The sequence below is a fragment of the Ailuropoda melanoleuca genome, chromosome 14 (assembly GCF_002007445.2).
Source record: "Ailuropoda melanoleuca isolate Jingjing chromosome 14, ASM200744v2, whole genome shotgun sequence".
In the NCBI taxonomy this organism is placed as follows: domain Eukaryota; kingdom Metazoa; phylum Chordata; class Mammalia; order Carnivora; family Ursidae; genus Ailuropoda; species Ailuropoda melanoleuca.
Genome location: NC_048231.1, coordinates 51,015,392 through 51,029,726, shown reverse-complemented (window position 1 = coordinate 51,029,726; position 14,335 = coordinate 51,015,392). Strand labels below are relative to the sequence as shown.

The 14,335-nt window shown below is 40.0% G+C and overlaps 1 protein-coding gene across 6 annotated transcripts in view; it reads left to right on the top strand.

Annotated features, from left to right (window-relative positions):
- Positions 1-14,335, top strand: part of PTPRM (protein tyrosine phosphatase receptor type M) — a 784,719-nt gene that overhangs the window by 359,840 nt on the left and 410,544 nt on the right. For all 6 annotated transcript variants that reach the window (XM_019797919.2, XM_011222861.3, XM_034642281.1 and 3 more), the window contains exon 5: positions 744-859. In XM_019797919.2, coding sequence (XP_019653478.1) covers positions 744-859 — 116 coding nt within the window. The remainder of the gene's footprint in view (positions 1-743; positions 860-14,335) is intronic.

Below are 14,335 nucleotides of genomic sequence, written 5' to 3'. Positions count from 1 at the left end.
GGCTCAGGGCGTGATCCCGGCGTTATGGGATCGAGCCCCACATCAGGCTCCTCCGCTATGAGCCTGCTTCTTCCTCCCACTCCCCCTGCTTGTGTTCCCTCTCTCGCTGGCTGTCTTTCTCTCTGTCAAATAAGTAAATAAAATCTTAAAAAAAAAAAAAAAAAGAATCAGCAGAAACTGCCATGCTATGGCAGTCCCGGCAATATTCCACAGAGTCTGTCTATGGGGGTAGTATTTTTGGTGGTTGGGAAATATTACATAAGTAATGCTGCTTACCAGTTAGTTGTATTAACATATATATTACGCACAGCTTTGTACTTGGCTTAAAAAGTTTCCTTGACAACATCATTTAACTTCTTACTGTTCTTTTCATGTTGCTAGCATAAATATCTAATATGTTTTTGTTCAAAACATCAATTAGGCTTCAGTGTAATCTTTATTAATACAGATCTGTTATTACAAGAAGACTGCTGAGCTATGATAATTTGCACAGCAGGAACAATAAAAGATCTACTTTCTTCTTGGTTCTATCCCAGAATGCTTTTCACAGAGTACGCCAAAGCCTTCCGTGATACCTTTTACAATCCTAATGGGATCTTGAAAGCATTCTTATAAGCAAAAGCCGCATTTTCTTCAAAGGTAAACAAAATGGAAGGGCCCCGAATTGCAGATAGATTCAAAAAAGACACATATAAGTGACAGATCGCAACTTTTAATATCTTGAACTCTCTCTCTTCATGTAGCCAGAACCCCCCACTTCCTGCGGATTCAGAATGTGGAGGTCAACGCGGGCCAGTTTGCCACCTTCCAGTGCAGTGCCATCGGCCGGACCGTGGCGGGCGACAGGCTCTGGTTGCAGGTACGGTAACTCCTCGTCACGGGGGCAGGGAGAGTCCAGAGGCAGCAGTGCCTGCCCCCCCACCCCGCCCAGAGAAGGGCTCAGGGGTCCAGGTCAGTGTTGGGTTGCTGATGGACGATTGATGCTGTGACTTGTCTCTGTTCCTTTCCTTCTTTACTGATAAACTGTGAGATTCCTAAGAGTTCTAGATAATGCCTACTGTTCTTCACAGACCTTTTTTTTTCCCTTTAAATTTCTGTTTGTTCCCTTTGCTTCTACTTAGCCATCTTGCTTTGAAGACGTGGTTGTCAAATTATAGAGCAAGATAGTAAAGTACCCAGTATAGAGCTCCTCCTACTGTTTCTCTTGAGAACTGTCCAGAGCATATCTCTCTCTCTCTCTCTCTCTCTCTCTCTCTCTCTCTCTCTCACACACACGTGTATAGGCCTTTTTGTACTTTTAATTCTCACAAGAAAAAAACGCTCAACTTAGAAATTAACAATACATCTTTGAGTATTTCAGTAGACATTTTTAGTGTAATCATTATTTGTGTGTCTTGTTTTATGATCTTTCAAATGCCACTGTATGTATTTTGCCTGGCACATAGTTTCACGGATATATCCACGGTTGCCAGAATTCTGAGAGAATGAGTGGGATTAAGTGACCCGACCTTTCTAACCCGAATGCCACCTGCTCCTTTACGCTCTGAGTTTCGTCTTCCCACCCATGGCATTCTCCAGTTTCATTCTTGTTTCCTCCTTTTACATACTGATCCGCAGGATGCTCGTTCTTTGCCGTGACTCCGTGGATTCCCACCCCCCCTTTCCTTGTAGGTCTTGTAGTTGGTGTTTAGTTTGGTTCGTTGTATATTTATTTTAGTTTGCTCCTGAGTTGCTTCGTGATTTAACCCCTTTGTGTATCTCTCCCACCCCCATGACTGCCACTTCCCACGTGCTGACCTTTCCTCTGCGGATCGCCTCTCCACCTCCTATCATCCCTCCTCTTCTGCAGTGTCATGGTGGTCGTGACATGTCACATTTGCGTGACACTCTGTAATTTTGAAATTCCTCTTGCCTTTTCATCATCACAACTGAAACAAAGATCGTTTTTATTCCTGCACTTCTGAGGAAAATGGAAGACGGCCAAATGTACCATCCCAGGATTAGTCAATAATGTGTTGACAACTGGGGAATACATTCTGAAGGAGGATTCTTAAATACTCTTGGACCTGCTGCACAATTCCTCACCCTCCTGCCTTGATGTCACTGTTTTCTCATCTCCTGCTGTCCCTGTGAGAACATCTCCTGGCCAGCAAGGAGGAATGTATGCAGAGGACTGAGACTGCATGCACCAAATTCATCTTTACTATTTGTTTCTCTCTAAAAGTTTTGTACTCGCTACTGTAGGAGATTTTGCAGCCATGACTACTGTGCTCAACCCTGATCTTTGGTATTCGACTTCGTTTTTTCCTTTATATCCCACCTCCTAGTTGTTTTTGAATCTTGATGTGAAAGACTGAAAATTATTTTCTTAGTTAGTGATTGTTTGGTATTTAGCTTGATCAAGATGGGCTGTGCATGGTAATTGATGAGAAAGACATTTTTAATTGATATTTTCCCCAATGCATTAACTATCTTTTCAAAATGACACTATCCTGTCATCTTTGATTTATCTCTAGAAATCTTAATTTTTCATGGAGAATAGTTTTGGGCTCCTGATATTTGTGTTAATGTTACTTCAGAGAACATAATATAAAGTCTAAATTCTTGCCTCAGCAGAGTCTTAGATATTTCCAAGAATTTACAGGCAAGTTGAGGATACAATTTGCTCTTTTTGTTTTTGCGAATGTCCTGGGCTTGGGATGCTCCTGGTTGAACTTCAGCATTGCCTTGGACATTGGGGATCTTTGACTACTTGCTGCTACAAAGTAGAAAACTTTATTTTAAAGAGAATCTGTGTCTGAATCTGATGATGTAGTACTATATGTTGGCTAATGGATTTAAATAAAAAATATTTAAAAAATAAAAAAAATAAAGAGGATCTCTCATGTCTAGCGAGAAAACTAGCTGCTGTTTTGAAACACAGGTCTAAATGCAAAGTCTGAGCCCTCACTCCACTAGAATCACTTGGGGAGTTTTTAAAAAAATGCCTGGTCTACACCAGGATTCTGATTTAATTGGTCTATGGCAGAGCCCTGCATTCAGGGCTCCCTAGGTGACTCCAGGGTGCGCCCAGGGTTGACAACTACTAGTCTGAAGCAAAGCACAGCACATATCCCACATCAGGAAAGAAAAAGGCAAAAGCCAAGGTATAAAGATACCAGTATTCAGTAGCCCTGATGTGACTATCATGTTGAATTTCCCGTGTCCCCAGACTCTCTTGCTTTTGTTCTATTAGATTTGATCATTAGTGTCAATAAATTGTTTTTACAGTCCATCCATTAATGCCTTTCTTATCTGTTACCCAATCTTGTCTTATCCTTCTTGGCATTGGTGACTGCCTATTGCCCTACAGTTTTCCATGTGGTCATATCCTGAAAGGGATGATAAAAACAGAGGTGTCGTGACTTTGAAATTCTAAGTGAAACTTCATTTGTCCTGGACCTGACACGCCATTTCTGAATTTCTGTGATGTGAGAATAATTTTACTGTTAAATGATTTATTTCCTCTGGTTGGGTAGGCGTCCTGTGGGGAAATGTTTATTTTATTAATAGCTAATGAAATAAGACTAGCGTCCTTCACTTGCAAGAATGGTTTCTATTAAACTGTGTTTGTGCAGAGTGGCTTCCAGTAGCAGGGAGGATTTGTGGTAGGTGATGGTTTCGTAGATCCCTCCTGCCCTCTCACCTGTGCCCTGGCCTTCACCTGAGATTTTTCTTTAGAAGTTGTAGGGAAAAACAAACCTGGAATCGTGGCTCAGGGCTTTGTAGTGTAGAGTTATAAATATGGGCATTTCTTCATTACTCTAATGCTATCACAGTTTCAAAAATGCTTGTCTGCATACAAAGTCACTTGCATCCTCAAAGTAATTCTGAGATCCAGGTAGGAAAATGAATGAGAAAAAAATTTTTTAGGCTTTTCTGTCATTTGAATCATCTCAATAGTAAGTCAAGATTTAGAAATTAATAATACCTTTTAATTTGGGGACCATTGATGCTTTGGAGTATCATCATTTATAATAATTTGTGTTACTTGTATGACCATATTTTGAGTTCTATCATAGGCATTTGCACAGTTCCATGGGTGTATCCCATGGTCTTACACGTCCTTTATAGATGAGTTTGAGGTGCAGGATTGCTCAAGGCCACAAAGGTAAATGGCATAGCTGGGAATAGTACACTTGTATTTCCTTTTCTTAACTATTGCTTGATTCCACTTTCCTATGACATCTTCCCATATTCCAATTCTAGGTGAATAGGTAATATGTACTTACACTCCGTTGGAAGAAATTGGATGTGACTGACATTACGTGATTAACACCAAAGAGCCATCATAACAAACAAACAAAAGTCGGATGTATTACATGTCCATATTGATCCACCTCTACGAAAATGGCCAGCGGTTTGATTGTTTCAAATATAGATTAAATATGATCGCTGTCAGAGCCTTTCACAAAAACATAGCACATTTAAATCTGATGATGACACTAATGAAGAAATGTTTGTGATTAACAGATGTGTCCCATCTGCTTATATTTTCCCCGTCTCATCTGTGGACTACGGGTTATTGTCAACATAGCATTGGTTTTTCTGGAATACAAACCACAGAGTAAAACACAGTTCATGAGCATACATTAGTATAGCTGCAAAGGACTTAAAACAGCTTCCAGACAATGTACAGTAGGAAGACTGGTCTACAAAACTGGTCTCCCTTTGCAGGACAAAAGTGATGTGCAGTGCATTTGTTGAGATACTTGCTGTATGCTATCAGGTATGCTCTACCTATACATACAGCAGGGACTGTAACTGTGGGACACACTCGGGTGAAATGTGTGTGTAAAATCATTTGAGTACCCAAACCATGACAGTATTGCCTGTTATTATCAACTTTCTGATCACTATGGCGCCTACATTTTGAAAATGTCTTAGAATATGTATAGATGTAAGATACAGAGAAGAGGAAATGGAATTTAGGCATCCTTCTTTTCATACTTATATGCTGATGGGCAATTTCTGATACGACATGATGTTTAGGAATATATGTTTAGGGATATATATATATATATATATATATATATATATATTTACACAGTCCTAAAAATCCCTTAAGCCATGTGTGATTATATTAAAATTACTCTTGTTCTTTCTTAAGTAGTTTAAATTTTATTTTCCTACATATACTTGTTTCCCCTAAGAATTAATATTTATAAAACCTATTTTAACTTTTGAATACATTTGCAAAGCTGGTATTGATGATCATAAATCTGAAGATGGCTTGTGTACGTTGTTTTCTGGGAAACGTGGGCCACCTTGCCCTCTTCTCCTGTGTCGGTATAGTTTGGACATTTTTGCAACTTCTGCTATTTAATTTGTTTTTGATCATCGTGGAAGCTCCTCTCAATTCCTTCGTCTTCTTGCTCAGTGTCTCAGTTGGTTTGGGGCGCCAAAACAAACCACCACAGGCGGGGTGGCTTAAACAATTTTTTCTCCCACTTCTCGAGACTGAATTCCAAGATCAGGGTACCATCATGGTACAGTTTTTGGTGAGGGCTCTAGCCCCCTGGTTTATAGACAGCCTTCTTACTGCATCCTCACATGGGGAGAGAGAGCTCTGGGCTAGGCATCCCTTTATAAGGACACCAATTCCATCAAGAGGGAGTCAGTCTGATGACCTCATCTAAACCTAATCACCTCCCAAAGGCCCTACCTCAATACCATTACACTGGGGATTAGGTTTGATCATATGAATTTAGGAGAGACACAAATGTTCGGTCTGCAATATTTGGCTACTATCTCAAACTCAGAAGTGGGTGGGAAATGAAAGTGGTTCAGCCTCCACGACAAATGGCAGAAATCAGGGAGGCAGTTGAGATGCCTTTTGAACAGTAGATGAATGGCAGCTTTGATCAAGCCAGAAATTGGCACGTGCAAGTTGGGTGAATAGTAAGTAGTTGGCCAAGGAAACCTGGAAAATAATAATTTTCTCTCCACAGATCTTAGAGACCCCTATCATTTTTCAATGGCTTACTTTTTAGAATCACAGAATTATGTAATATCTGAATGTGGAATAGTCTTCAAATTGAATTCCTCATTTTGTTAGTGAGAAAATGAAAGCCCAGGGGCGGCTGGGTGGCGCAGTCGTTAAGCGTCTGCCTTCGGCTCAGGGCGTGACCCCGGCGTTATGGGATCGAGCCCCACATCAGGCTCCTCTGCTATGAGCCTGCTTCTTCCTCTCCCACTCCCCCTGCTTGTGTTCCCTCTCTCGCTGGCTGTCTCTCTCTGTCAAATAAATATATAAAATCTTTAAAAAAAAAGAAAAGAAAATGAAAGCCCAGAAAAGGTAGGAAACTCCAACACAATTATATATTATGTATTTTTTATGATATATATTAAATACAGTTTAATTTTCTAGTGAAAGTCAATTATAAATATATATTTACAAATAAGAAAATTTTGCCCCATGGACAGTTTTCTCCATCTCGTACTTGTCTTTCAAATAATAGTGGTCTTCTAACCAAATAAGCTGTGTTAACTTCGGAGCCGTCATAGTACAGTATCATTGAGTTTTACTTTTTTAGCAAATGGGGCTTAGTGTTCATTAGAAATAAGGCACCAGAATAACACGTTTAAGTGATTTCATAACATGCATCTGTTCATAGAAATGGAAAAGGAAATTGGATGGTATTACTATGAAGTACTCTATTAAAACACTGGTTGCAGTGTAGCAGCTGGGATAGTACCTATCACATAACAAATGCGCAGTAAATACCTGCTCCTGGTACTTAGTTCACTGACTGCCTGAACAAATCATGAGTCTCCTCCAGGTGAGTCTCAAAGGCCCATAGTGGGACCAGGAAAGCAGGCCCAAAACACAGACACAGATTCTGTCTTCCTGGGATGCTTGTTTTATGGATACGGTTCATCTCCAAGGGATGGTTTGGACTAGAGAAGGGGCGTTTAGAACCTAGTGATGTCCCTTTGCTATTTCAGAGTATGCAGCAAATATCATGCAGAGTTGGAGTAATTTGGGAAGCAAATGTGATTAATACGTCATCTTTTCTAAGCCTTTATTTCTTGTACCTTTCCCCTGGGTGTTTTTTTTCCCCCTCTGTTGTAAAATTTTGTTCTCTAATTCACCCCTTAGAAAAAAATTCTTGCCACAGGACTTCAGTGCAAGGTAATAGAAATATACCTCTCAAGGACAATGTGTTTGAGTCCTCAGTATGACAACAGACCTGTGTCACAGTAATTGATAGATGAACCCACCTCACTCTTTTTTTTTTTTTTTTTTTTTNTGGCATGTAATTCAGTATGAGTTCTTAAATTGGGAAGACTGATTTTCTAAGAATAATGTTCACTTAGGATTAAAACTTTTGTAGTTGTTAGCCTACAGATTTTTTTTTTTCTTTTGAGAGTTTGATATATAATTCCACTTAACTGGGTATGTTACCCAATTGTGAAAACAGTATTTTTCACCAGTGTAATACATTTCTCATATTTCTTTTCTGAGCTAGATTTTTAGACTTTTGTGGGGCTTTTTTGAAAGACGAAAAGGGGGGCGCCTGGGTGGCACGGCGGTTAAGCGTCTGCCTTTGGCTCAGGGCGTGATACCGGTGTTCTGGGATCGAGCCCCACATCAGGCTCCTCCGATATGAGCCTGCTTCTTCCTCTCCCACTCCACCTGCTTGTGTTCCCCCTCTCACTGGCTGTCTCTATCTCTGTCAAATAAATAAAATCTTTAAAAAAAAAAAAAAAAAAAAGAAAGACGAAAAGGAAAATCTTTAGATTTTTGTAACTTAAAATGGTTCTCGTAAGAATAGGTCCTCTGACCTACTATAGAATTTGATTTATGGATGAATAAATTATAAATTATATTGCTAGTATTTATATCACTGACTTTAAGAGATGTGTTTGAAATAAAAAAAAAAATAACAGCTCCATTTACTGAGCACTGCTGTGTCCTGCTAGGCTGTGTGCAGGCATTTTTTCTCTGAACTGGTCCACAGGAGCACTCTCTTCTGTGCCCATAGAAAAAGAAACAGGCTGGGGAAGGTTTGGTAGTTTTTCCAGCAGCACATTGCTGGTAACAAGAGCTAGGATTTGAACCAGGCCATCTAACTCCAGAATGTACATTCTTAACTATAATGCCTCTTGCGTAGTACGAAGGCCTAGACATTTCCCTGTGGATTCATAAACATCATGTCGTAATTTACGTGATAGCTTTTATCAGAATTTAAAACTAAAATTCTATTCATGTGTGTGGATGTTGCCTTGGTTCTTTTTTTAGGGAATGAATGTGTTTGGTCAACCTTTCTCGGTGGCTTTTAGTTTCCTTTATAGATTATAAGGGGAAAAAAAGTAGAACTGTATTATCAGACCAATTTTGCTAATATATATAAAAGCCATAAAATGATTTGAAAAGAAGTAAAATTATGGGTCCCTTGGCAAGCTTAACTTGGGTATTTTACACCATATATATTAAAGCATAAATTTAACATCACTTACCAGTGTAGAAAATACCAGGAATACACAAAGGGGACTGTCTTCAGTTGCTATAGGAACCATGTGCTCCTTAAAACTTTGAGTGGTTGAAATTGCAGCCATTATTGTTTTAGTCAGTTGACTATCCATATATATATATATATGATACAATATGCACATTCAGACTGAAACCATCAAAAGCCTTCAAAGCATATACCGGATGTTTTAATTTAGTATGATTTTGGATTAGCTTCATTTAAAGGTAAAGATTTATTTTACATCGATGAAACAGTATGACTTACTGAGGGAGATTCCAGGAGGCATTAATTAATAAATTTTATTTTGTGATGTTATCTAACTCAGTCAAAAAAAGATATAAATAGCTGGTGCTTCAAGAAGGATGCCCCAGAAAAAGCTGGAGCAGCAGTCAGAGAGCTTTGTCCTCTGTAGCAATCTACAGGTCTCCAGGCCAGGATGGAAAATGGTACTTGAAGACTGTGGGTCAGGGTGGTTCAGTTCAGAGGGCAGAAGAGAAAGGCATCAACTAGTCCTCTTAAGGACTGCTTACTTTGGGCCCAGGAGCCATAAATCCTGTGCAAGCAATTTTTTTTTTTTGCTGTTTTTCTCAAATTCATCAAATGGTGCATTTGTTTCTCTTGCTTCCAAGAATCCATAGCTATGTCATGAGAAGAGAAGACAGAGGTGGCTGTGCTCTGGAATTTCTGTGATTGAGGGCTGAGAATACTAACACTCTGCCTTTCTATCTCCTTTTACTGAGCCAGGCCTTGGACTGACAGTCCTGGAGAGTCTGGACACTGTTAGGATATCTAGGTTTTTTTTTTTTTTTTTTTCCCTCTTTCTCTCTCTCTCTCTCTCTCTCTCTCTCTTTTTTTTTTTTTTTTTTTGGAAGGAGAGGAAAAATGGAACTGTCTTATGTGGGAGGTTTATATACCTACCTCAGGTGGCCTGGGAAGTCCTGGAAGGTCTTCAGTCTCGTCATTGGGCATCGTTAGAGAAAGGAAGGAGGGAAGTTTACTTAAGTCTTTCCTTGAGATGAAAAGAAAATTTGGTAACTTCTGATGGGTTTTAATTTTAAAAATGCTTGTTGGATATAGAAGTGTGACTCAGTGTGAGGCAAGACCTGGATATTTTTGGTTGATGCACAGCGGCCGCCAGGCCGTTCCTACAGAGGATGAACTTTGAGATCATAAAGCAGATTGTTATTCTCTTCTGCATCCCTCCTACTTATAAAACTGCCATCCTCCATTCCCTTCATGCAAAAGAAAGGGCATTGGCTCTTGTCCAAGTGTAATAAAATTGTTTGTCTCTGTTAGAAGAAGTGATGTCCTCTAAGCACAAAGGACAAGTGTCTAATGGATTTTCTGTTTATTCTTAAGATTTGGAAGCCGATTATTACTTTCACTCAAAAGTGTATATTATACACTTTGCGCACGCTAGGTGTATTAGTTAGGCAAATATTGCCAAAGATCCAGGCCCCCAGCCCTGGGATATGGCTTCCACTGGCCAAAGTGCACTTTCTTTTCTACTGGTGGTGGTACCGTCACCGTATAAATGAAAAGCTTGATGCTTGCACAGGAAGTGCATGACACCTAGACAAAATAGTTCTACCACATTGGAATATTTCTAAGCCAGCAGCAGAATCATTTGGGGAAATCATCATGGTTAAAATTGTTGTTCGGAAACAAAAAAAATGAGCGATTCTTTTCTTAACTGCTTCCTTGAAGAAAAGTTTCTTTTCCCTTTTATTATAGAAATTGTGAATATACAGAGAGGCAGAGAGATAATGGAAGAAGCTTAATATACGCAGCGCCCCACTTCAACACCTAACAATATGTGGCCAATTGCTGCCGCTCTCTTTCCACCTGCTCCCCCTCTGATTGTTCTGCAGCAATCCCAGTCATCATATCATTTAACTTGTAAATGTTTCTCTAAAACAAGGGCTGGCAAACATTTTCTGTAAAGGGCCAGATAGTAAATTTTGCAGGCCAGACGGGCTTTGTTACAACTGCACAGCTCTGCTGTTGTAGCGGGAAGCAGCCCCAGACAACACGCACATGAAGGAGAATGACCATTTTCAGTGCAGCTCTGTGTATGGACATGGACATTTGAATTTCATATGATTTTCATTGTCACAATATAGTATCCTTGCTTTGTTTTTTTAATCATTAAAAAAAATGTACAAACCATTCCCAGCTTTCGAGCTTTAGAAAACAGGTGACTGGGGGCGCCTGGGTGGCATAGCGGTTAAAGCGTCTGCCTTCGGCTCAGGGCGTGATCCCGGCGTTACGGGATCGAGCCCCACATCGGGCTCCTCCACTATGAGCCTGCTTCTTCCTCTCCCACTCCCCCTGCTTGTGTTCCCTCTCTCGCTGGCTGTCTCTATCTCTGTCGAATAAATAAATAAAATCTTTAAAAAAAAAAAAAAAAGAAAACAGGTGACTGGCTGGATTGGGCCTCAGACCCCTGCTCTAAAAGATAAGAGCCCTTAAAATAATAATAAACACCGTGCACGCCCTGGAAAAATAGTCAGTGTTCAGATTTCCTTGACTGTCTTATAACCTTATTTCTTTTAGCCGTTTGTTTGCATTGTGATAGCAGTGAAGTTGACATTTTGTAACCAGACAATGAGTGTCTTAAGTGCTTTTTATCTTTAGGTTCTTCAACCATTTAACCCCCCCTTTGGGGTGGTCGTGGTTGTTGCTGGAACTGCATTTGTCCTGTACAGTTTCCCATATTTTGAGTTTTGCTTGTTGCCCTCTGGGAGTGTCATTTAATATGTTCTTCTGACTATAGTGTTTCTTGAAAGTCATGTTCCTTTTTGTGATGTTATCAGCTACCGATGACCACTCCTACATTCAGTAATTCATTAAGGCTGGCAGAATGGCTCCGTGATATCAGTCCTTCTTGGTTTAGTAGCTAGAATATTTCCAAAAAGAAAAGCTCTCCCATATCAAATATTGAGTGACCCTAATATGGAAATAATAAAGGGAAGATGGTATAAATGCTTGTTACTTTGTCTTTTTCAGCACGTTTTCAAAAATAATGAGGTGGTTCACTGGCGTCACTAAAAAGTAACCGAGGGGTTATTAGTAGTATTGTTATTGTCGCCGGCATCTTGGTCATCATCATCACCACATTGTCGTCATTGTCATTGTCATCAACTTGTGGATTTAAACACATTTGATGTATTTTGATCCATCACACGATCTTCATTGCCGCTCGTATACATGGGGCTTACTCAGGGGGGTGAGCCTTGCCCTGGGCCGTGTCAGATGGCTTTCTTACTTTCTGGTGTAACAATATATTCCAGGCTTATATTTTACATTTTCTACCTCAATGACCTAGAGTCGACCATTTCTCCAGGGAGCCCTGATTTTGTTTAGTGGGAACTGGTCATTAGAAATTACAGTCCGAGCATAAGAGGTACTCATCACTACACTCTTTTGTCTCTGGATCTTCCCATTGGGCAGAGCTAGGATATATACGTATGCACACATAAACACATTTAAAAACATGTCCTGAGATCATATTGACAATTTCAATTGAAATTCAGAACTACTAGGCTTTTAGCCTCCTTTATCTTGTATATTTAGCTTTGTTCAGCTGTGTTTTCAGGAAGAGTTGTGTACTTTAAGGCATATTGATTGGGAAAAAGTGATGTTCTTAGCCAGCCATGTTGAAGACTAGCCCCATCTTTTAGATTGTGAGCGATTATGCAGGCACTGCCATCTTCCCCATATTAGAGAGCCAATATTACAGTTTTGAAGGAAACAGGGTCGATTCCTTGCCTCGCAAACCCAAACCTTTAAACTAACGGGAAATGTCAGTCAGTGTCAGGCCTCTGAGTCTCCTCTGGCTGAGTTATCTAGTCAATAGTGGGGTATTTCAGTTTAAGACTATAGAACTTCTAATTGCATTGGTTTCTGACTACTGCATTTATTGTGTATATCCTCTATTGTTTGGATGAAATTCTTTGTAAAATTTAAACAAAAGTTGGTTAAATAACATTATTCAAATATTACAAATACATAATGAAAAGGATGACGTCTAAATATCAGCATGAGATTCTAAATTGCTATAATCAAATTTTTACTTGAAAATACCTATAAGACTAGTACACGTTCAAAGAATATGCAGCTTCGGATATCTGCATGTTTCTTTGGCTTTCTGTATGTTTATTAGCCGATTTTAGTATAGTCGTCAGTATATATCCATTGTATATGACAATGTAAGTAAGAACTTCTAGTTCTACTCTTCCAAACTGGTAAATATTTGGGTTGGCTTGGTTATGGCCTAGAAATCAAAGGTCAACAGTATCTTAGTTATTAAAATAAAATATATATATATAGCCTCCAGAAGGTAGAATTGTTGAGGTATTCAATTATTATTGGATTTAGATTATGTAAAATGTTTTCAACATGCTTATTCCAGGCCTTGCTGATATTATTGTGATCCCAGTGGTCAGACTTTCTGTCAGTGTCATCCAAATGCGTGCTTTGCAAGCGGGATAACCCAGACTATTTTCCCTACTGAATAAATGGAGGTGCAGCTCATCCCCAGCTGAATGGCTCAGGAAGGGTGACTGGCCAGTATCTCCTCCAGGCTTGTGCACTCAGAGCAGCTTCAAAATACCTAGGATTGACTAATTTGTTCCAAGTGCCGCTAACATCCCAGACCCCAATTTCTTTCAATCATTGCTCTGATTATGGCGAAACTATTACCAAATGACTTAATATGTATCTTTTTGATAGTAAATTACTGCTCATTTAGAAGTCCTACAGTCAGTCCCTTGCATAAAGAAGATTATAAGTCTAATTTAAATGACTATCAGTACCTTTTTTCCTAGCATGCTCAAATTGAAATACATGCCTGTTTAAAGATACTCTAGCTTCTATACAAAGCCGTATTTAACCCACTAAGTCATTTCCTCTCAGACCTGGCCATTATGGTTGTTTCATTAAGTTAACAAAAGATAGGTCAGCAGTTTCTTTAACAACCCTGGACATTCAGGTGCCAGGTTCTTTGCATCAGGTATGGGGTTGTGTTTCTGACAGGCATGTCCTAGGCTCTCTTCCACCATGAACTCTGATATGCTAAAGAACAATCTGGATGCCCGTCCTTGGCAATGCCACATTGTCCTGCTATAAGGCTTTTGAGAACATGGAGCACCAGTCCTTGGCAGGGCTGCCTCTCCCTAACTCTGTGAGAATGTAGAGAAGAACTAGCTGACAAATTCACTGTCTCTACCCAGTGTACATTTTCACTGTTTCATTTAGCAATAACAGAAAGTGTCCCATGGGCTCTGAGATGCTCAGGAGTACGGGAGGTTCTGAACATATTGTCCTATGTGTCACCCCTGTCATGGTGGGGGGGGAGAGACACACTGGGAAAGGAATCACGTGCCTTTTCACGCCTCCCTGAATCAGAGAAAAGGGGCCACTGTTCCCCGTACATCCCTGTTTGGCCCGAGGAAGCCTATCTGTGGGCCAAAAGGCATCTCTGTCAGGAAGGAGGATCACGTGCTTCTGGACCATGGTTGACCGCAGGTAACTGAAACCAGGAGTAAGGGAGGACTGCTGTAGTGCAAACACAGAAAGTCAAAAAGGAGTGAAGAGAAGTTGGGTGAGGCGACAGAAGAGAAGGGAGCACAGCAGAGGAAGGGCTCAAAGACGGCTAGGACTGAGGCAGGCAGAGGCTCAGAGATGAGAGAAGACCAAAGGCCCGAAATTGAGAGAAAGTCATAACTCACAGGGCGGAAAGACCCACTTTTTGGACAATGTTTATTTGTCTCCGCTGAAATTCTGACATTGATACTTTAGTAACAGTCTCCTTGTTT